The following is a 23,424-nucleotide window of genomic DNA, read 5'->3' as shown; positions in this document are numbered from 1 at the left end:
ACAGTATTGATATTGTCAGAACGTTTCACTGCAGCATATCGTAAAAAAGGTATATTGGCACATCTCTAGTGGACACACTGTGGATTTTGGCCCCTATCACTTAGGATATGATGGGGACAGTTGCAACAGTGTCCAGTTCCTCCAGTCAGGAATGTGCTAGAACCAATAAATTCATTCAGTTAGTCCTTCTCCCTAGCAGGAGGAGGGCAGCTAAACTTTTCCTCTGGACTCATTGTCAAAAATAAGTTTTGGAGGTATGAAAGTATTTTTATTTATCTTATTATACTGTCCTGACTGTTTACATGACAAAATCTATCTTGATATCATTTTAATCATTGTTTTGTTGACTCCTGAATGTATCAAGGTTTTTGTGTCAATCTAGTATACTGTGTTTAAAATGGCTGGTGGGAGCAGGGATACACAACAACAACACAAATAAGATTAAATCCTGATTAACCTTATAGATGAAGAAATATTAATGCTGTTTTAAAGGAACAATAAGTTATTTTTCTTCCTTGTGTTATAAAACAGTCAAAATGCTGCTACATATTGGCATAGTTGAAAACAATACTCAATACTAAGACAGTTCAAATATTCAAACTAATGATGTAAAATAAAAACTATGGGTTCAATATATTAAAATTGTGGTGGTCTACTGTAAGTAGTCCCAGAGTAATTGAGCAAAACGCAGCAAAACGTGTTGCAACCTGGCCCACTCTAACCCTATGAAAGCACATTTGAAGGGGATCTTTTAATAGCCCGTATGAATTAATGATTACAACGAGGAAAACCTCTTTCAGTGTTCATATGGGCATCTGGCTGTTGTTTTACTTCGTTCAATGTAATAAACACAGCTCAAATCATCAGTAAATAAAAAAAAATATTCTTCGTCCTCCAGTCCAGCAGAGATCGCTGTTCGCTTTCTCCACTTCGCTCTGCAGGAAGCGAACAGTCGTCGACGCGGAACTCCCGCTGGCTCTCTTTGTTCGCTGTGTGTTTACCTGTTTACCTTCTCGCTGGCCCTCTTTGTTCGCTGTGTGTTTACCTGTTTACCTCCTCGCTGGCTCTCTTTTTTCATTGTGCGTTTACCTGTTTACCTCCCCGCTGGCTCTCTTTGTTCGCGGTGTTTTTACCCGTTTACTTCCTCGCCGGCTCTCTCTGTTCTCTGGAAGGCTGAAAGTGCGCAAAAAAGGAGAAAATGTGCGCCGTGCAGCTGCTGCGGGTGTCGGTACATGAGCGGATCAGCGCTGCCGCTGAAGACTTTCTGCTGCAGGTGGAAAAAGGAGAAGAAACAGCAGAAATCCCGCTGAGAGCGCTGCTCACCGAGCGGCTTACGGCGGCTGCGGAGGAGATCGTCGGTCTGTTGGAGGAAACCGTGGCGGAGTACGAAGACAGAGTGGAGCGGTCAGAGCGGGAGATCTGCCGCCAGAGGAGGCTGCTCGATGCCGTGCTGAAGCCCGAAGTCAAGCTGCTCAGAGCAGGTCAGTCCCGACACACCGGACCGGAAGCACCGGAGACATCAGACATGCTAACGATGGCTAGCATCGGCCCGCAGACATCCAGAAACATTTTCTCAAGTTTTCTCTCCATAATCTGAGATCATCTGTTCTAAACTTCTGTTCAGGACAGTGAAAACATGATTATTTTAATAGTAAGTTAATTAAAACACATATTACTCTCTGTCAGCAGGTCAATTGTTTCTTTTTAAGATTGATTTTGTTAAAAAGTCTATGTTTCATGCTGAACCACTAACCATATGTTAGGCATATTGTGCAAATAGTATTAGTGGTATTATGTAGAAATATAGCTGACCTGTGTAGATAACATTAATGCATCTTTTATTAATATTTAGCATTCATTACTTTATCTATATAACATAGATATATAACTGCAGCTACACCCACCAGAACCTTTACTTCTGCACATATTTTGCACAACTTTTTAAAATTTTTACAACCCACAAATCATCTCACATATACAGCCTAAGTATTGTAATGTTTATAACGTGTATATATATTGAACTCCATTTACTTGAGTTCTTATATTGTTGTGTTTATTACTCCTAGTTCTTATCTGTTATCCTTGTTTCCTGTACTGGTACTTTCCTTTTTTATACAGAAACACAAACTACACAAAAATCAATGCCGGAGACTTAAAACTTAAACTTACACACACATGCACTTACACCTGGGGAGAGGGATAGAAGTTCATTATGAAATCGTAAATGAGCACCCACCACCTGCTACATACACAACTTACCCCGTGAGTCTCAGGGCTTGAGGGATTTTTGAGCGAAGAGGATGACATCGGAGTCAGGTCTAATGTATGTGGAGTACGCTGAAGATGACCATCTGCCCATTTGTTGGAGAGAAGAGGGTGAAATTCCCTGAATAGTTGTGGAAGTTGCAGCACTTATCCTGAGGGAGTGGCCTGATTACTGCAGAGGGCTTAAACCACATTTAAGAAGCACTTGCCTTAGTTATGAATACATCAAAAAAGTTGAAAAGTGAAGCTAATGTGGAAGTGCCTTAAACCTGCATTCTCTTTAATGGCCAGCAGGGGGCGACGCCACTGGCTCCAAAAAGAAGTCCGTTTGTGTAGAAGTATATGGGAAAATGACCCTACTTCTCACTTGATTAATTACCTCAGTTAACACTTTTCTAATGAGTTTATGGTCTCAATCGCTAGTTTCAATACAGCATGATGTTCATTTTGTAAATTATGGCCCCGTTTAGAGGAAAATAGACAACAAGCAGGGTATACTTTAGGGCGTGGCTACCCTGTGATTGACGAGATGTACCACAGCGGTGCGTGAGGTGCTGTAGTTGGGCCCTGGGAGCTCCTCTCCAGCTCCACGCTCTTGTCCAAATATGGTCACTTCTCATCACCTGTGACTCCAAAAAAACCAAGATGGCGATGGTCAAAATGCCAAACTTGAGGCTTCAAAACGGGAGTCCACAAACCAATGGGTTACGTCACAGTGGCTGCGTCCATTATTTTCTATACAGTCTATGGAATAAACCAGGATTTAAAAGAGAGGAGATGATCAGGATTTTCTGAGCTTTAAAATGTCAACATGAAGACAGAAAGGAGAGTCAGTGTGAGCAATGATAATGAATCAAGCACCTTTATGTTTGTAATGCTTAGGAAATAAACAGTAGAACTTAGGAGGAAAGGTTAGGTCAGAAAATGAAACATTGATTTCGGGATTAAATGAATTAGAAGACTCTGCAAAATCACCAATCCTTAGAAACCCATAAAGGCCAACAAAGTATGCAGTCAAGAAATGCATCTATGTAGGAAGTAAAAATCCATGTGGAGAATAGAAACCATTCTATGAATAATGGAGAGTGTAATAGACTACAGGTGTAACAATCTTGTTTTTGTTTTTATTACACTTATAATTTTAGGATATTAAAGTGTTGAAATAAGTGCTCTTCAATAAACCACTTAGTGAACAAGGATCCTCACACCAGGTTTTGAACTCAGGTCTCCCAGACTACGGACGACTACGCTGACCACTCAGCCAAACGTCAACCGCGCCAGACAGAAAGACTGGCAGCTATTTACAGAGAGAGACGGAGACAGCAACGTAACCTCGCTACGCTCCGAGTCCTGACCTGCATGCTGTTATTTGACATGTTTTTTTCTTCCTGAAAACAGTAATTTTTAAAACATTTGTAAAAACCCACTATTTGTGCTTAGGCACCCCTCATAGTTTCTATATCTAAGCTCACCAGAAGGTCATGTCTGAAAGTTGAGGGCCACAAACTCATTACTTAGTCAGTGGTTGTGGGTTTTTGATAGACATTTTGTGCAGAAGTAATAACAATCGTTTGCTGTAAACGATAAATGGCAGTTGGGTATTGTGAATGATGAACACAGCCCGGTTGATTATAAGAGCAACACTGTTTCAAATAAAATGTCAATCAAGACGTAGACGTAGATTTCATCACTTCCATTATTAATTCATAAGCATTTTCATCACTTCCCTTGAGGCCACTTTCCTTAAATGATAAACAACAATTTTGTGTTGTGAATGATGAATGTAAGATTGGGATAAATGATGAGACATGGCTCATATTATTTTCATCATATCACAACTGTTTTAATCAGCTTGAAGTTCATCAAATCACTTGATAATTTATCACTATTTTTCATTTCACTTCAATGTTTACCCCTCTATTTTTCAGTTCACATACATTTCATCACCCCCATTTTTATCAATTAATTTTTCATACTTCCACCCCTTATAACTACCCAGAAAATCCAGATTAGAGGGACCAAGCATTTTCTCGTCTGAGAAACTACTCACCTATTTTTTTATTGGATGGAAGTTGTTCAACAAAGCATCCAAAGCTTTGGGAACCAGGATGCTGGGCCGCTGTGGGCTAGGCTACGTCCAAAGTTTAACCTGACTGCAAAATAGAATTTGGAATTCGACTTCATGCCGATTTGCCACTGAGATGGTTGAATTGCCACTGGCATTTTTTTTTTAAATACACATTTATGCGCAAGGCTACATGTATTATTATATTATTCTGTAGTTTACATGCGCACCTGAAGCCCTTATATGCTCAAACAGGTGAAAGGAAAGCCAGAGAAGGAGCTGTGAGGGGCGGCGGGCAGAGAATTGTAAAGTAGTTTGGGGCACAGAGAGGCTGACTGAACATGAATCCTTGAAGTGGTTTCCGGAGAGCGTTTGCCAATCTCTTGCTTTGCAAGATTTAGATGTCGGCAGGAGGATTTGCGGAGAGTTGCAGAGGGGCAAAGGCAGAGCTCGTCTTTTGATGCCTCCTACGATGTGTAAAGTATCAGCAGGATTTTCTTAAGTGATCTCTGCCTCATCCACCAAAAGCTGAATTGGACATGCTGAAATGGTAACAGAGTGCGCTGACAAGTCTTTTAGATGCTATAGCACCATTGCACAATAGTCGGTCCGAAATATGGTAAATGGACTGCACTTATATTGCACCTTTTTAGTCTTCCAACCGCTCAAAGCGCTTTTACATAACAAGTCACATTCACCCGCCGATGGCAGCAAGCTACCATGCAGGGTGCTGATGCAGTATCTTGTCCAGGGACACTTTGACATGTGGACTGGACCAGGAATCAGTCCGCCAATTTTCTGATTAGTGGACAACCCGCTCTACCTCCTGAGCCCCCAATGATATTCAAAGAGCAGCGCTAAGATTCTGACTGGCTAAAGGAACACGGGTAGACAGATCATTTGTCAGGTATGGTGACGTCAGAATCGAGAATGAAAGGATGGGAAAGTGGAAGTGACTGAGAAATAGAACAGAAAGAACTGTTCACCCATGATATTTGAAGACATTGTGAAGATAGAGATCTTCCTTACTGAACTTACGCCAAAGCTTCATTTCATCTTAACCATGGATCAAGGACACGAAACCTGATAGCAGTACATATCATCTACATGTGATTGTTACTTGCCACCCATCAAATATATGATTATAAAAACACAAACCCAATCTATATATGAATACAGATACAGTCAAATTGAGTCCAGATGTTGCAAAAAGGGACCCCAGGATTCTTCCCATTTCTGTTGACATTTTAAGTTAGGGTTAGGGTTAGGTTTCTCCATGTGAACAACCAAAACAAGTTCATGCAACCAGTTTCTGAAGCATGGTGGAGTTGGTGTCTTCCAGTCTTTTAGAAAAGGTTTTTTAGCTAGTACCATACCCATCATGGGCATGCCCACATGATCGAAGATTCTTGACCAGAATGTTCATTACTGTTACATACCTGTTTGATCATTAACCTGTAATAAGACAGAAGTAACAAAATAATAAGTTTAATACGTTTTGTTATGATTTTTTTAGACCCTCATAAAATGACATTAAAATTATTGAGTTGTTTGATAGCGATAAGCAAATACATACAAATAAATACCTTTTATTATTACTAAACACCCAAAAAACACAAGATAATAGTCCTATATCAGTCCTCCAACAACAAACTGAGACCGCAAGCCTCTGCCCCAATGAAATCTGTTTGACTTTCAGAAATATCCAGTAAATCCAGCATGCTGACAAAGGACCAACCAGTGACCGACTGCTTTCAGTGCTGTGGAAATGTGTTCAGTTGAGCTCTGGCAGCTCATGAATGTCATTTTAGAATGTAAGACATAAATCACTTGCTGGATTAGTCTATAAAAGGCTTCGGGAAATCCTGATAAAATATTATATCTACAGTAGCTTTGGATAACAGACTTACATTTTCCATAATGTGGCTGTATTTTTTATTTCAGTGTGTCCCGCAGATGTCCAGCAGCTGTTGGAGAGTAAAGAAGAGGTTCCCCCTGAGCAGCAGGAGTGGAGCTCCAGTCTGGACCAGGAGGACCCAGAGCTCCCACACATTAAAGAGGAACAGGAGGAACTCTGGACTAGTCAGGAGGGAGAGCAACTTCAAGGGCTGGAGGAGGCTGATATCACCAAGATCACATTCACTCCTGTCCCTGTGAAGAGTGAAGATGATGAAGAGAAACCTCAGTCCTCACAGCTTCATCAAAGACAAACTGAACAGATGGAAACAGAAGCTGATGGAGAGGACTGTGGAGGATCAGAACCAGACAGGGACTCGCATCCAGATAGACATTTACAACCAGTTAGTGAAGACAACTCTCTAGACTCTACGGAAACTGATGACAGTGATTGTGATTGGACAGAAACAAATGAAGCTCAGTCAGGTTTTGAGAGTCCAAAAAACAGTGAAGCCCCTGAGAGTGACATTGGATCTTCAGTGAAGGAGCGACCCTTTCCTTGCTCATATTGTGGTAAAAGATTTAGCCTCAAGGGAAATTTGAATAGACACATAAGAGACCACACAGGCGAGAGACCATTCCCTTGTTCTGGTTGTGATAAATCATTTAAAGATAGTGGATCACTAACGGCTCACATGAGGTGTCACACCGGAGAGCAGCCGTACAGTTGCTTATTCTGCGGGAAGAATTTCAGTGGGAGGGGAAACATGACCAGACACATGAGAATCCACACAGGAGAGAAGCCATACACCTGCTCGGTGTGCAGTAAAAGTTTTCATGTGAAAGAACACCTTAACAGACACATGAAGTATCATACTGGGGAAAAACCGTTCAGTTGTTCTGTCTGTGGTAAAGGTTGTGCTCAGAAAACAGACTTAAAGAAACACATGAGAGTCCATACTGGAGAGAAACCGTACAGTTGTCCGTTCTGTGGAAAGTGCTGTGCTGAAAAAGGAGACTTGACCAAACACATGAGAGTCCACACGGGAGAGAAGCCGTTCAGCTGCAATATTTGCGGTAAAAGTTGTGCTCAAAAGGGGAGCTTGAAGATTCACATGAGAGTCCACACAGGAGAGAAACCGTTCAGCTGCTCCGTCTGCGGAAAACGTTTTACTGTGACAGGACATCTAAAGAGACACATGAAGCTGCACACGGCAGACAGTCAAGTGACTGAGTCCTCGGATACAATTTCAGCCAAAGTAAATCATGAAGTTGAGACTGTTGAACCGGCGAACACGTCATGACGTGTTTCACCACTCAGGAGGAAAGATGAAACCCTTTGAGTCAGTGAGGTGGTGAGGGATGCAGCCACATCAGGGCTCATGTTTATCAAGCTTCTCTGACTCATGCCTGGCCTCCCTCATTTAGGGATGTTCATTATCCAACAGTTTTAGATTAAGACTGCTATCAGTGATTTAAGTGATCAAAATACATTAATTGCTAATGTAGAATATGAGATATGTGGTGTAACGTCCAGACAAAGTGCTGTGGTTTTGCGGTGGTGCCTCTTGTATCCAGAGCCGGATCAGAATAACAGCTCGGCCTTCGTTATGGTGGCCCTGTGCTGAAATATGCTGGTCAAATAAAGAAGATTCTTCCAGGTAGTCGTGTGTTGGGTTCAGGTAGCCGAACTTGTAGAGGTTTCAGTTTGCTTTAAACAATCTAGGTGATGTGTCGTCCCACCACATCTGAAGGCAAAGGTGTTTATACTGTTCTAAACGGCCACATTTGAAGACTGTGTAGAAGAGAGACACGATGAATCATGCCAATGGGAATAGTGGCTTTGGTTGTGGTGTGCACACATTTGTATCACCAGTAGATTAATTATTGAAGGCCTTGTTTAACACAGTATTCACTGGTTACTCCTACTGCTGAAGATCATTTATAGCAACCAAATCATAAAATATGATCATGTGCTGCTGTCGTAGTGCAAATATTACTAACATAGCAGTATATTATTCTACTGCTGTAACCTTTAAGGACTGCTCTGATATAAACTCTAGATATTATCTCTACGCTGGGCTTGCTGTTGTAATGAATTCATTTTCGATGATGAATACTAATGAATACTAAATATAACTAATTCGGATCCACCTGCTGCCGGTTGTGTTTCCTCCCACAGTCCAAAGACATGAAGATGAGATGAATGTAGCTAACCAATCACAGCTTTTGTTGTCTCCATGTGGTATCTCTGTAGCTGCTAAAATCCCAACGTGGATTTGAATTTTTGACACATTAGCTATAGTGTAGCTTTGGTAGCTACACATCTAACACCTTAACAAAGAAGTATAAAAAAAGCTCAGAATTGATCAGTTGGGAGTTTAGCAATGCAAAAAACACAGTCACAGTTACAACGCACCCAAATAATTGCTGTTGTAAGTTTATTGCCCCACTGGTAACCATACTGTAGGTATGTTTCCATTACTGGAACCTGTAACTTAATGCTCTTTACTTCTGCTGTTGTTTCCACTGTCCTCCACCCGCTTTGGAGACAAGTTCCAGGAGCTGAATTTTGGCACCCTTCTGGAGGTGGTACAACATTAAGTTGCAGGTACTTGCGGTAGGAGGGGATGTGCTCCCAGGGCTCTCGTCTCTGATTGGCCAAGCAGCTATCACTCTCTGTTGGCTCTGTTGTTTTATCTCAACTACAACAACTACAACTTCTGTGTGTACATCAACTTTTTAATATGAAGAATAATGGAGAACACATTTTGGACAAATGATGTTTGTCCTGCTGCTGTCTTTTGAATGAGGTCATCTGATTCTTCCCGGTATGCAAATTACAATGATCTGACCCGACCACCATAGTCCAACAAGTTCTCAAAGGTTCCACTTATGTTACAGGTCGTTAAAGGATGATTCTGGTGATTTTCTATGTTTGTCTTATTGTCAACAAATATCATGTTTGGATCTTAACCAACAATGACCTGACCTACTAACAAGTATTATTTGTGTATCCAAAGCCTGATATATCTTATTCCTCCATTGTTGTCCAAAAACTATTAAAAACATGTCAATGAGCCACATCGCTGCACTGGGTGACATGTTCCTTCATCATGAAGAGTTTGTTCATGTTTGTTTAGAAACGGCTCCAAAGACTAATAACAGCATCATGTTTTCAGTCTCCAGAGAGTAGTTCTGTGTAAGCATGTGTTTACAGCTTTGCTAGCTTGTTGTGCTACATATCACAACCTCTCAGCTTTGTACAACAAAGAACCTCAGTACAATGTCAAGAGGTTGTGATATGTGGCACAATAAGCTAGCAAAGCTGCGTTCTCGCACATGCTCAGTGGCATCTGCCTTACACAGAATTACTCTCCTGAGACTAAAAATGTGGTCACTGTTATTAGTTTTTGGAGCCATTTCTAAACAAACTAACATGAGCAAAGTCTTCATAATGAAGGAACATGTCACCCAGTGCAGCGGTGAGACTCACTGACGTGTTTTTAATCGTTTTTGGACAACAACAGAGGAATAAGATATATCAGGCTTTGATACACACACACAATACTTGTTAGTAGATCAGTTTATTGTTGGTTTGCATCCAAACATGAGATCGGTTGACAATAAGAAAAATATAGAAAATCACCAGACTTATCTTTTAAGCCCCAGTAATGGAAAATCACTGTATGTGTATTAATTTTGTAGACTGAACACAGATTTGTGGACAGAGCAGTTACATCTCGGACAAAAGTGGTCACATGAAGTTTAAGTTTTGATCGAAAGAATGTCTTTGAGGAAGCTTGTTGTGACTTTATATCAAAGGTTCTGTATTTCAACACCTCTGTGCACATTTGTCTGCCTTTTTTTTGGGGGGAACTTGTCACAGATCAGGACATCTTTGCAGCATTCCTAAATTCTGGAGAACTGTTGACTCATGATGTTAATACAGTTGTCCAAATGATAAAGAAACTGTGTCAAACAAACAGCTGGAGGACTTGAAGAAGAGCAGCAGTTTACTTTGACTCAAACCCAAAGATCAACTGTCGACGACTGACAAGAACTTCTTTGTGAAAATGATTCATTATATTGCCAAAAACTGTTAAAATTATAAGTCAGAAGAATAAAAAGTTTAAAGACCTCACCATCAACCATAACATGTAATTACACAAAGTAACAAAAAATGATCTCAAGATTTTGTGTATGAAGCTTTATTTTAAGATGTAAAAGATGTAAAGCATTTAAAGTAGTTGGCTGGAAGTTGAATGTTTCTCTGCCTGAGAAGACAATGTCTGGGGAAAGAAAGACTGTTGGGTGTTAACATGTTTGGAAGGAAGTTGTTCTGCTGTTTTTATTTGAACAAGCCGACTTCACTTGAACTAACCGCAGATTAAAGTATACAGTAAATCCGGTGATATTCTATATTCTTCTAGCTTTTTATTTCTGTTCAGTGTTACATGATGGGAAAATAAAACCCCTGAAACAACCTCTAGGACCCCTAGAAACCCCACAGTTTCAAATCTGTATTAAAACAACAGTCAGGAGCCTAAATGAACAGTGAAACTCTTGTTGTATTCATCATCATCATCATCATCATCCCTGAAGATCCCTTCATAACGCACAATATTACATTTTCACCACTCTGCGTATCCGAGATCCTTTACTGAAGTAAAAGTACATAAGTATTATGAGCTTGATGTAGTTAAAGTATTGCAGTAAAAGTACATAAGTATTATGAGCTTGATGTAGTTAAAGTATTGCAGTAAAAGTACATAAGTATTATGAGCTTGATGTAGTTAAAGTATTGCAGTAAAAGTAGTGGTTTGGTCCCTCTGACTGATATATTATTATATATGACATCATTAGATTATTAATAGTGAAGCATCAGTGTTAGAGCAGCATGTTACTGTTGTAGCTGCTGGAGGTGGAGCTAGTTTACACTACTTTATATACAGTTAGCTAGTTTAGTCCATTGGTTCCCAACCTAGGGGTCGGGCCCCTCCAAAGGGTCAGCAGATAAATCTGAGGGGTGGTGAGATGATTAATGGGAGAGGAAAGACGGAAAAAATATACTATGCATACTTAGATGGATCTGAGTCAGATATGATCTTTCAGTTAAGTCAGAAACATATTTCTCCAGTCCAGTAGAGTTCGCTGTTCGCTTCCTCCGCTTCGCTCTGCAGGAAGCGAACAGTCATCGACGCGGAACCCATCGTAAAGTCTGTTTACTGTTGTTCAGCGCCTCCCGGTTATCTGTTCTCTGGAAGGCTGAAAGTGCACAGAAAAGGAGAAAATGTGCGCCGTGCAGCTGCTGCGGGTGTCGGTACATGAGCGGATCAGCGCTGCCGCTGAAGACTTTCTGCTGCAGGTGGAAAAAGGAGAAGAAACGGCAGAAATCCCGCTGAGAGCGCTGCTCACCGAGCGGCTAACGGCGGCTGCGGAGGAGATCGTCGGTCTGTTGGAGGAAACCGTGGCGGAGTACGAAGACAGAGTGGAGCGGTCAGAGCGGGAGATCTGCCGCCAGAGGAGGCTGCTCGATGCCGTGCTGAAGCCCGAAGTTAAGCTGCTCAGAGCAGGTCAGTCCCGACACACCGGACCGGAAGCACCGGAGACATCAGACATGCTAACGATAGCTAGCATCGGCCCGCAGACATCCAGAAAGTTTTTTGTCAATAATCTGAGATCATCTGTTCTAAACTTCTGTTCTGGATAGTAAAATGTGAAAACATGATTATTTTAATAGTAAATAAAACAGATATTACTGTGTGTATATGTGACCGGGACAAACTCCATTCAAGCCTACTTCAAACTATTTTATTTAATTTTAATTGGAGACAAATTAACATAACTGAATGTCTTGCACCATTTCTGAGGAATTTATGCAATTTGTGCAACGTGTCCTGAACTAACAAACATCAAAAACTTAACAGAGGAGCTGTGTTTGTGTTTCTGCACCTTGCAGACATCCATTCATTAACTTACTGTCTCAAAATGTGAATAAGAAGAAGTTTAAAAGTTCCATGAACTCTGATGCAGGTGACAGGTAAAGAAAAGTTCACTTTTTTGTAAAGTCATGTAACATCAGCATGAAGTTGTCAGATGTCCTGAAGATAGACGATATGTAATACAAATAAGAGGAAGTTGTAGAGTTATAAAAAGTAAAGCTAAGAGAGGCTGCGGGGAGTTGGTTCCTTTCTTCCTGAGGGCCTTTTGATGCATCTCTTGGAGACTCTGTTTACACTTTTGATTTTTTTGCTTAAGATTTTTGTATTTAACTTTTTGTAGTCTTAGATTGCTTCCTTTGTTAAACCAAATAAAACTGGTTTGTATTTTTATACACTCCAACCAAAGTTGCTGACTCGTGTTCGTCTCTGAGGTCCTCTGCTGTTCCTTTAAGAGGCTGACATTAGTTTTGAAATTGTTTAGATTATAATTTATTGAATTTTGTAAAGGTAAAAACTGTTAATTGAATAATAGAGTGATAATGGTTCAGGGTCAGTCACTGAGGTTAATATATTGCTGTACATATGATAGAGGTATGATTTCAGTATAATATTAGGTTGAGTGTTTTATAATTAGGGGTTTAATTGGCTACATCGTTAGGATCAGGGCTCTGAAGCTGAGTGCCCTCGACCGACAGAGTGGACCTCCTCCAGATGTCAAGTTAGGAGTCCATCTTGGTTGACTTTCAAACCTCCAACACCTATTTGCACCAACACACTCCGTTGTGACGCAGGCTGTCAGGACATACTGGACTCTATAGACCCGCTAGTAGCGGTTCAACGACAGCTGGTGATTATAGAAGCCAGGCTGAATCTGGTTCCCTGAGCAAGGCTGGGATGGTCACGCGTCTGTAGATTTTGGGAACTACATTCGATATCTGGGTCAGAGTTAGAGGACAGCCGTCTGTCGGTGGAGGTATCGGTTATCTGTAGGCAGAAAAACCATTACACAGGAAATAGCCACAACTCCCATGAGCCTCCCAACACAAAGCCTGATGGTAGCGGGACTAACCGTAGCTGCAGATTAGCCCTACATGACTTCTTCTTCTTCTTCTTTGTGTTAGGCAGACTAGATGCTGCCCTCTACTGTTTGCCATTGGTTGTTTCTTTTTGACGATTCTTTATATTTTGTTGTATAATCTTAACACTGCACAGAAATCCCAGCACTTTCTCCATCTTACTCCAGTTATCCAGAGTAAAACCGGTTTCTCCAGTTTCCTCCTCTTGGTGTCAGTAATTCTTGTGCCTCCCTGACTCTCGGCCTTCACGCTCTCATTTACCGTCTGGCTGTTTTCCAATCAGAGCCCACTATGCCTCAACCTTCAGTCTGGTTATTACAACTGCATCCTTTCTGATGCAGGTAAAATTGTTTTTTGCTCTTTCTACAGTTTTCTGGATTGCAAAGTATGACCTCCTGCTTCTTTTCTTTTTCCGTATGTATTTTTGCCACATTTTTAACTGACTGTATTGGATTTCTACTCACCATCACCATGAGCAGCACTGGTTGCTGCGCTGCATGGCTAAAACCTGAAAGACAGAGACAAAAAACTAAACTGTGCTCTCAATTTAATAATTAGTAATAATCAGATACATTCAGTTAGCTGGAAGCAACAAAGACGTGATGCTTGTTGAATGAAGAGAAAGTAAAACTTGTTTGATTTACTTCAGGTTCAATCCTGAACCCTGAAGCTGAGTTTTAATGAACTAGACGACATCAGCAGAGAGAGGAAGTTCTTACAGTAAAAAAAAGTCTGTAATCCTGTAGAATATGTTTGAGTATATCCACTTATCTTAGTCAAAAGTCAAAATAAAACCTTATTAAATCCAAGTGATCCACAGTGAGGGTGTACACTGGAGTTATTAGAGTTATTAAATCAAGAGCACAAATAAGTTATTTTTTCTCCATGGTCCTTCCTTGGCTCCGTACTAAGCTGTGTTTTATGTGAGAAAGAGTGTGACAGGACATTGCTGTTGTGTGAAATTGATATTATGAATTCACTGAATGGTTTTACTGAATTAATGAAGACAGCAGGTAAACATGAAGTGCTGAGTTTGCATTCACCAGGGGTTTCAAATAAAACCAAGTTCTCTGCCACTGATCACTGCTCACTATAATAACTCACAATAATTCATTTTAATTTAAGAAAATATGCCAAAGATATGCTTGTTCCAGCTTCTAAAAGCTGTGAGTTTGTGTTCTTTTCTTTCCTGATTCATAAATATTGTGTTATAATGTGGTTAAAAAATGATGATAGTAGGGGTGTGTAGATACTTGGTCCACAATCCTGTACTGAAATTGTGAAGACAAATAAATAATCAGTTTACATTCAGATTCAGCTGAAATGTCATATTATTACAGCTCAGTTTCAATAGGATTTAATATTCTTACTTGGTCATGAGTTGAAGATGAGTATGTCTAACATATAACTTCATTTAGTGAACAGTTTTCCAAATCCAGCTTACAAAAATGCTTCATAAGGCAGCAAAATATAATGAAAACAAATATAAAATTGAAAGACACAAACTAGACCAGCGTCAAGAAGGTAAAAGCAGCTCCAGTGATGTAAGATAAAAAATACTCGAACATAACTAAAACTACTGAATCAGAAATACCACAAAAAATGACGACGATGATCCGCTGGGGGACTTTTTTGACCAGTCTGCAGGAGCGGAGTTTACTGGAAAGTTCAGCTTTTGACCGTCACATCAATTCATCCATCATTCATCAGCGGTGCAAGCGGCTGCCCGGGTACTGGATAATTCCCGGACGACTGCAAGTCCTGCTCATTCACGTGGGGGAAGGCGCGATGGACTGACTGCACGAGGAGGCAACATTACAGCAGGCGTCGAGTCCGGTAATGGACACGTTGGATTTGTGCCCTCACAAATGGTTTAAGCATGTTTGTGTTTCTAACTTTGGCTGAACGACATTGGTGGACGGTTTCTGTCCGAGCCTCTGTCCAGTGTTGCTTTAACTTACCGGTTTACCATTTACCACTCTCCCAGACATCAGAAGCTCTTTCAACTCTGGTTTCTCTTTTGTGTTCACCAAGCTTTTATTTGAAATTAAATATTTGAACTATAATGACCTGTTTAAACTATACAGACCATCGGAAGCAGTTTACCTTGCAGTCCAGCAGAGCTTGACCTATTGCTCTTTAACCTATCAGTATACTAAGATAATAAATAACATTGAGGATGACCGTAGCGAACAAAGCAGCGCTGATCGGATAATCACGTCACTGCAGTATCTGAGAAATAGTGTGTGGAAATATTTTGAGGGTATTTAGGAGGCAAACATAGGGCTGTTTTGTAAAAAGCAGCTGCCTTACTCTACAGTGACATCAAATCTGAAGACTCAGCAGCTAGCTTATCACACAAGTGAGGCAGCGGAGGCGTCAAACCGGAGGAGCAACTTCAACTCTACAACCTCGTCTCACAGTGCAATCTCAACACACATAGTGCAGCTGTATCACATCACACAGGAAAATATAAAGACTGTATTGAACGGTAAGACATCGCTGCCGTACATGCTGATGACAGTCACAGTAAATTGTATCTCAGACACATTACGGTAAATGAGTTGTGTTCCAATTAATTCAAACAAATTACTTGTTGACTTTTTGAAAAAGTGACAGCCCTATCAGTCATTATACGAGCTAATCAAACTAGCATGGTTTAGCTAACAGTGTTTATCCCAAAGCGCAGCTTAGTTAAGAAAGGAGACCATCATATTTGCTGCTACAGCGAGCCGGAGAGCAATCACAGGTCAGTGTAGGCGCCTTCTGCTGTGAAGCTGCAGTCAAAATGAAATTTCTTAAGCCCTCTTTACTCTCCCCTGCAGACGTCCAGCAGCTGTCGGAGAGTATAGAAGAGGTTCCTGAGCAGCAGGACTGGAGCTCCAATGTGGACCCAGAGCCCCCACACATCAAAGAGGAACAGAAAGAACTCTGGACCAGTCAGGAGGGAGAGCAGCTTCAAGGGCTGGAGGAGGCTGATATCACCAAGTTCACATTCACTCTTGTCCCTGTGAAGACTGAAGACGATGAAGAGAAACCTCAGTCCTCACAGCTTCATCAAAGCCAAACTGAACAGATGGAAACAGAAGCCGATGAAGAGGACTGTGGAGGATCAGAACCAGATCCAGATAGACATTTACAACCAGTTAGTGATGACAGTTCTCTGTACTCCTCTGAGACTGCGACTGAAGACAGCGATGATGAATGGAAGGAGACACATCGGTCAGGTTTAGACTCTATCAGGAGTGATGAAGTTCCTGATAGTGCAGGTGAGAAACCATTTAGCTGCTCTGAGTGCGGTAAAACATTCAGCTACAGCTACCTTCAAAAGAGACACATGAGAACTCACACGGGAGAGAAACCGTTTGTTTGCTCATATTGTGGTAAAAGATTTACACAGAAGTGGAATATGATCTACCACATGGGGCGCCACACAGGGGAGAAACCATTCAATTGCAGTGTTTGTGACAGAAGTTTCACTTGGCTCTCAGGGGTGAAAAGACACAAGTGTGAAACAGAAGCTGATGGGAAGGACTGTGGAGGACCAGCTAGAAACTTAGTCCCAGATAGACATTTACAAGCTGGTACTAACGACAAGGCTGCAGACTCTTCATTTAGCGACATCACATTTGGTAAAATGGTGAAACACATAAAACGTCAGGCAGCAGAAAAGACTTTCAGCTGTTCGATTTGTGAGAAAGCTTTTTCGTGGAGTGACAGTTTACACAAACACATGAAAATCCACACAGGAGAGAAACCGTTCAGCTGCTGGGTGTGCAGTAAAGGTTTTATTCAAAAAGGAAATCTGCAAGTACACATGAGAACTCACACAGGAGAGAAACCGTTCAGCTGCTCGGTTTGTCATAAAGGATTCGCTCAGCGTGCGCATTTACTGGATCACATGAGATGTCATACGGGAGAAAAACCTTTCAGCTGCTCAGTTTGTAAGAAACATTTTAGATGTAGAGGAGGTGTCGGGAGACACATGAAAACCCACACGCGGAGACGCCATTCAGCCGCGGCGTTCACGGGATAAATACAAACCGTGGATTCATGATCCATGTTGTTGTCAGGTGGTCAGACGTCACATGATTCTGCATCAGACAGCAGTTATCAATGTGATCAATGTAATGACTTAAATATGTGAACTGGTCAAGATCCAACAGCTGGTGTGAAAGCATTTGCAAAAGTAGATGAACAGATTGACAGTTTTTTTTGTCAGTTCTGAATAGCAGTGCTTTTATTTTATATATTTTATCTGATTAGTTTTTTTTCTGCATCAGATTCTGTGTTTGAATGTGTTGAATCCAGTGTAACTAACAAAATAAAAATGATAAACCATCATTATGAATGTCAGTTTTATGGTTCTGTGTGTGTAATCATTTAGGTTGCCGGTTTTAATAGAATTTATTTTAGAACATTGATGTGTTTTAGTTCCTTTTAATGCATGGTGACACTAATGAGACAGCAGAACCAAGGTTTCAAAGTATTTTTTTTATTGTTATATACATATAACAATATAGCAGTCAACTGTACTTTGAAATTCTTAAGATGAGACAACACCAGCATTTACTAATCATACAATAATAAATATAAAGTAGAGAGGAAAGCCAAATAGGTCCAGGAAAAGTGCAATAGATAGAAGAAAAAGAAAAGAGCATAGATAATACAATAAGATAAATGGAAATGCATACAGACTATAATCCTGAGTATGAACAGTAATCTATATTACTATTATTATTATTATTATTATTATTATTATGCTTCAACTGTTTCTTAATTTCTTTCAGCTATCCATCTTTTACTTTCTTCTAAACATCTGAACATCTACTCCAGCTTTTTCAGAAAATGTACTGGTTTATAAGAAGTTTTCCAAACAACACATTAAAAGCATTGTTTACCTAGTTGTTGTGTTGAAGGCGTGCTGTAAGTAAGAGCCTGGAGTTTTCAATCTAGCAGCTCACTTTGGCTGTTCACCATTCTTACCTGCAATATTTCAAAACTGCTCTGCTGGGAAAAAGCCCTTAAAATGTTCATATCTTGTTGTGAAGTCCCGTCGTTATTGGAACATTAGCAGTGTTAACCTCTGCTACAAGTCTGCTAGTGGAAAGCTATTGACTTAACTCAGAACATACGACTCTAACATGGCTGTAGAAGACAGAACAGAGAGGCAGGAACTTAGATGCAGATAGATATTTACAACCTGATACTGATGATGAGATGTCAGTGCTGCGTTCTTCATTTCAATGCTTGTTAGTAGGAGGAGTTCATCATTGGTTTTGCTCTGCACATGGTACCAACCTTATCCTTTAAATGTTTCTTTGTACTACTGGGGCTTTTCTTGAATTCACTGGAGAAAAGTCCACTTTCTCAGTTATTGAAGTTTATTATCCAGAGGTGAAGGTCTCATTAGGTCTCATCTTGAACTGGAGCATCTGCAGGTTAATTCCATACCTGTTATAATCCACTAAAGTTTGATATGAGATGAATAAATCCCTGTTTTTTGTTATCTTCACCACCATCTTGACCGTACACCCCTGGCAGAGATCCGCACTCTTCTAGTTTCATATTCTTCTTTTGAAAATCCATTAAAATGAATGTGAGAATATTCAAATAGGCTTGAACTCCCATTTATTTTGAAGAAAATGTCGGTCAGTTTTGTTCTATTTTAGACTATTACTGATCTAATATTGAGTGAAGATCATAATGTAGTCAGCCTGCTATCTGTTAGATATCTAATAAACACAACTTGATTGAGGGAGGAGATTTCACGGTTGAGTGACAATGCTTTCCATATCAAATGTCAATGTGTCTGTATTTAATTCTGTCCTGCAGACGTCCAGCAGCTGTTGGAGAGTAAAGAAGAGGTTCCCCCTGAGCAGCAGGAGTGGAGCTCCAGTCTGGACCAGGAGGACCCAGAGCTCCCACACATTAAAGAGGAACAGGAGGAACTCTGGACCAGTCAGGAGGGAGAGCAGCTTCAAGGGCTGCAGGGGGCTGATATCACTAAGTTCATGTTCACTCCTGTCCCTGTGAAGAGTGAAGATGATGAAGAGAAACCTCAGTCCTCACAGCTTCATCAAAGACAAGCTGAGGAGATGAAAACAGAAGCTGATGGAGAGGAACCAGCCAGGAACTTAAATCCAGATAGACATTTACAACCAGTTACTGATGACAAGGCCTCAGAAATGTCTGTAGCTGAGATTGAAGTCAGTTGTGATGACTGGGAGGAGACCAGGGAAAAGAATGAAGCCCCCGTAAGCGATATGATATGTAATTCTCCTGACAAACCGTTTAACTGCTCTGAGTGTGGTAAAAGGTTTGCGAAAAATGGATTTCTGGAGACACACATGAGAATCCACACTGGAGAGAAACCCTTCAGTTGCTCAGTGTGTGGAAAAAAATACACAAAAAAGGGATATCTGATACAACACATGGCGGTCCACATCGGGGAAAAACGACACAGTTGTGGCGTTTGTAACAAGAGATTTGTTTGGCACTCAGGAGTCGAATGCCATAAGTGTATCGGTTCACCTGCAAGTGGTATGAGATGCAGTACTGGTGGAAAATCGTTGAACTTCTCTGAGTGTGGTAAACGACTTTGCTACAGTTATCATCTGAAGACAGACGCAGGAACTCATACACAAGAGAATCTCTTTAGTTGCTCAGTTTGTGCAAGAAAATTTACCCAAAGGGGATATCTGATACAACACATGGCACGTCACACAGGGAAGATACGATTCCGGTGCTGTGTTTGTGACAAAAAATTTGTTTACCGTCATGAGCTTAAGAACCACAAATGTGTCGGCGAGTCTTCACAGCTTCATCAAAGCCAAACTGAAGGGAACAGAGGTTCAGAGCCTCCAGCCAGCAGCTCTACTGAAGAGATGAAAACAAAAGCAGATGGAGAAGACTGTGGAAGATCAGAACCAGCCAGGAACTCACATCCAGAAAGACCTTTACAATCAGATAGTGATGACAAGACTTCAGACTCCTCTGAGGCTGAAGACAAAGATGATGATTGGATGGAGACCAGTGAACCTCAGTCAGGTTTAAACTTTCAGACAAATAACAAAGTTCCATTAAGTGAAATGGGACGTAGCACTGAAAATAAATCATATATTTGTCCTGAGTGTGGTAAAACATTTTTTGGTGAAGAAAATCTGAAGATACACATGAGAACTCATGCAGGAGAGAAACCATTTAGCTGCTCATTTTGTGATAAAGGATTTACACAGAAGGGATATCTGAGCAACCACATGTCCGTCCACACAGAGGAGAAACGTTTCCTGTACTGTGTTTGCGGCAAAAGATTTGCTTGGCGTTACAACCTCAAAAAGCACAAGTGTGCTGGTGAGTCTTCCCAGCTCCATCCAAATCAAATCTTGAAGAACAGAGAGGCAGAGCCGCCGGCCAGCAGCTCACAAACTTCAGACTCCTCTAAACTTCAGATTGAAGTCACTGCTGATGATTCCAAGGAGACCAAGAAACCTCAGTCAGACTCTCTACAGGAAAACGACGTCCACGAAAGCAAAAGTACATGTGACACTGAGGAGAGACCATTCAGCTGCTCCGAGTGTGGTAAAAGATTTCGCCGCAAGAAAAATCTGCAGGAACACATGAGAATTCATACAGGAGAAAAACCTTTCGGCTGTTCAGTTTGTATGAAATATTTTTCATGCAGTGGATCGCTACGAAAACACCTGAGAATCCACACCGGAGAGAAACCTTTTGTTTGCTCGGTGTGCGGTAACCGTTTTACTGAAAGTGGACATCTGAAGGTGCACATGAGAACACACACAGGAGAGAAACCATTCAGTTGTTCAGTGTGTGGGAAAAGCTTTACCTGGAGGCAAAGCTTCAATAATCACATGAAATATCATACAGAAGAAACAAGAGAAATGAGCTAGAGACACATTGTGACATTCAGGAAGAAAGCCAAACCCTTCTTAAGGAAGAATTTTGTTTCTTTTAAGTATTTGTTTCTTGTTATTGAGATATTTCACTTTTCAAATTTTCCCTCTACTATTTGGGGATTATTGCAAGTAAATTGCAACTGCTCTCAGTGCCACAATTTTTTACTCTTTGCACACAGATCATACAATATGTTCCCACAGTGCCTGTTTTTTTTTTTTTAATAATGTAAAAATATTACCCGATTGTCAAAATCTCATTTACAGACATTGAACCTTATGGCTGAATCTTTCTTTTAATTTAACTGCTGTGTAACATATATTATGTATCTGTGTTCAGCTTGCAATTTAAAAATGGTACACACTTTCAGACAATCTGAAAAAAAAAAAAAAATCAGTGATTGGAGTTTCAGTTATTGTTGGATGGTTTGCTATATCACATTTCTTAGTTTTAATTAACATACAAAATTAATCCAGGGATCGGCACTTTGCTTTTGCTCCACAGTGTTACTAAACTATGACCAGGATACACACTTATTTCTTTAACTGTGTATAAACCTGATGATTTCACATTTTACAGGTAAAACATGAGACTTGACATGTAGCTGTTACCTGTTAGCGGTTAGTGTGGGGTGGCTGCTCTGCAGATGAACTGACCAATAGCACTGCCAAATTTCCACTTAAAAGTAGAGATGGATGGTATAAATGACATGTATAGATAAAATAACCAGATGACAACAAATTAAAGGATAAGTCTGGTGATTTTCTATAATTTTCTTCCTGTCAACAAATCTCATGTTTGCATCCAGAAGAGTTTGGTCATGTTAGTTTGTTTAGAAATGTTTCCAAAGAGTAAAAATAGTGATAGGATAATTTTTTAGGAATACTATCTTATTTTTTAAACAAAGTACGGTAAGTGTTCTCTTTAGGGACGAAGGAGTGTGTCACCAAGTGGTGTGGCTCATTGATGTGTTTTCAATCTCAAACGTGAGATTTGTTGACGATAAGAAAAATGTAGAAAATTGCCAGACAAATCCTTCACACTGATAGAACAGTACTATAAATCCAAAACTGCAATAAAAGTCATACACATTAATTTGGCCACACTGGACCAAAACCACCAGACATACCAGGGTATAAAAATAAAGTGTAAAAATGTCTGAGGGTGAACAACATTTCTGTTGTCTCGTGGTATATAACATCATATCACCCAGCCCTTAAGTTATATACTTCAGTTATTGTTGCAGAAACACATTCACAATTCATGTATGGAAACTTCTCAAACCTTTTCGATTCTACGTTTTGGTGAATATTTTTAATTCTCTACCAGTTAAATTCGTTGAGTGTGTGACTTATTTTGTTTTTTCCTGTATAAGATTATATCAGTTGGCCTGACAGATGTTTGAATGTGTTGAATCTACATTGTAACGAGTCAGTGTGTGGTTCTATATAGTTTACTATATATCTTAAAGTTTTAAGTTGCTGTCAGTAAAGTTTGTTTTAGAAAAATAACTTGGTTGAGTTTCCTATTTCTCCTTTATTAATAAAACAAACACAGCTGATCACACTGGGGTTATTGGGGATGTCAAAGTCAACAGCAACATCTGTTGTTTTAATCTGGACAGAGGTTATATTTCTAATTTATAGAAAGTTTTACACAATCTTTAACAGAGAAGTTCTAGAAACCAGTGTTCTCAGTTTTTCTTTTCATTATCTTTGGGGAACAAACTTGATAGTATGAGCATGATAACATAATGATAATTTCGTTTACTTATTAGTATGGTAGTTAATATGGTTACTTAATATGGTACAGTGTAGTTACAGCCCTGAGCCTGTCTCCATTCCAGTTGGTGGTGGTAATGAACTGTTTTATTTGCCAACTGCCAAAAAAATATCAAGAAGAAGAAGAAGAAGAAGAAGAAGAAGAAGAAGAAGAAGAAGAAGAAGAAGAAGAAGAAGAAGAAGAAGACGACTTCACATTCACTCCTGTCCCTGTGAAGAGTGAAGATGACCAAGAGAAACCTCAGTCCTCGCAGCTTCATCAAAGACAAATTGAACAGATGGAAACAGAAGCTGATGGAGAGGAAAACAATCAAACCCGGCCCGTTTTTGGTTTCTGCCGAGTCGTTTTATCGTTGTTCCTTTTTGGATTGAATATCGAGCAGGTCTGCGGACATCAAGCTAATTCGTTTTTTCATTTTAAACCAAAAATCACAAAATCACGTGATCGATTCCTTTTTGTTTCCAAAACAAAATTCAAAAGA

At 40.2% G+C, this 23,424-nt stretch overlaps 3 protein-coding genes across 5 annotated transcripts; all 3 read left to right on the top strand.

Moving 5' to 3' along the window:
- Positions 1 to 358: 358 nt before the first annotated feature.
- Positions 359 to 9,215, top strand: LOC121913166 (gastrula zinc finger protein XlCGF52.1-like). Of its 3 annotated transcripts, XM_042435849.1 has the most exons (3): positions 1,494 to 1,651; positions 6,030 to 6,144; positions 6,275 to 9,215. In XM_042435849.1, the coding sequence occupies exons 2-3, from the start codon at positions 6,099 to 6,101 to the stop codon at positions 7,528 to 7,530; spliced, it is 1,302 nt and encodes a 433-aa protein (XP_042291783.1). In that variant the 5' UTR covers positions 1,494 to 1,651; positions 6,030 to 6,098; the 3' UTR covers positions 7,531 to 9,215. The 3 variants fall into 3 exon arrangements, with proteins under 3 accessions (XP_042291782.1, XP_042291781.1, XP_042291783.1); XM_042435848.1 differs by lacking the exons at positions 1,494 to 1,651; positions 6,030 to 6,144 and adding an exon at positions 359 to 1,481 and having other exon boundaries at positions 6,287 to 9,214; XM_042435847.1 differs by lacking the exons at positions 1,494 to 1,651; positions 6,030 to 6,144 and adding an exon at positions 359 to 1,481 and having other exon boundaries at positions 6,275 to 9,214.
- Positions 9,216 to 11,248: 2,033 nt separating this feature from the next.
- Positions 11,249 to 17,499, top strand: LOC121913167 (zinc finger protein 660-like). The gene is made up of 2 exons (XM_042435850.1): positions 11,249 to 11,802; positions 16,073 to 17,499. Exons 1-2 carry the CDS (start codon positions 11,520 to 11,522, stop codon positions 17,281 to 17,283), a joined length of 1,494 nt encoding a protein of 497 aa, XP_042291784.1. The 5' UTR covers positions 11,249 to 11,519; the 3' UTR covers positions 17,284 to 17,499.
- Positions 17,500 to 19,031: 1,532 nt separating this feature from the next.
- Positions 19,032 to 22,672, top strand: LOC121913149 (gastrula zinc finger protein XlCGF57.1-like). Its single transcript, XM_042435830.1, has 2 exons — positions 19,032 to 19,057; positions 19,288 to 22,672. Exons 1-2 carry the CDS (start codon positions 19,032 to 19,034, stop codon positions 21,155 to 21,157), a joined length of 1,896 nt encoding a protein of 631 aa, XP_042291764.1. The 3' UTR covers positions 21,158 to 22,672.
- Positions 22,673 to 23,424: the final 752 nt, after the last annotated feature.

Source organism: Thunnus maccoyii, chromosome 15 (assembly GCF_910596095.1).
Source record: "Thunnus maccoyii chromosome 15, fThuMac1.1, whole genome shotgun sequence".
NCBI classification, from domain to species: domain Eukaryota; kingdom Metazoa; phylum Chordata; class Actinopteri; order Scombriformes; family Scombridae; genus Thunnus; species Thunnus maccoyii.
Note: the sequence above shows the minus strand (reverse complement) of the source record. Positions and strands in the feature narration are given on the sequence as shown.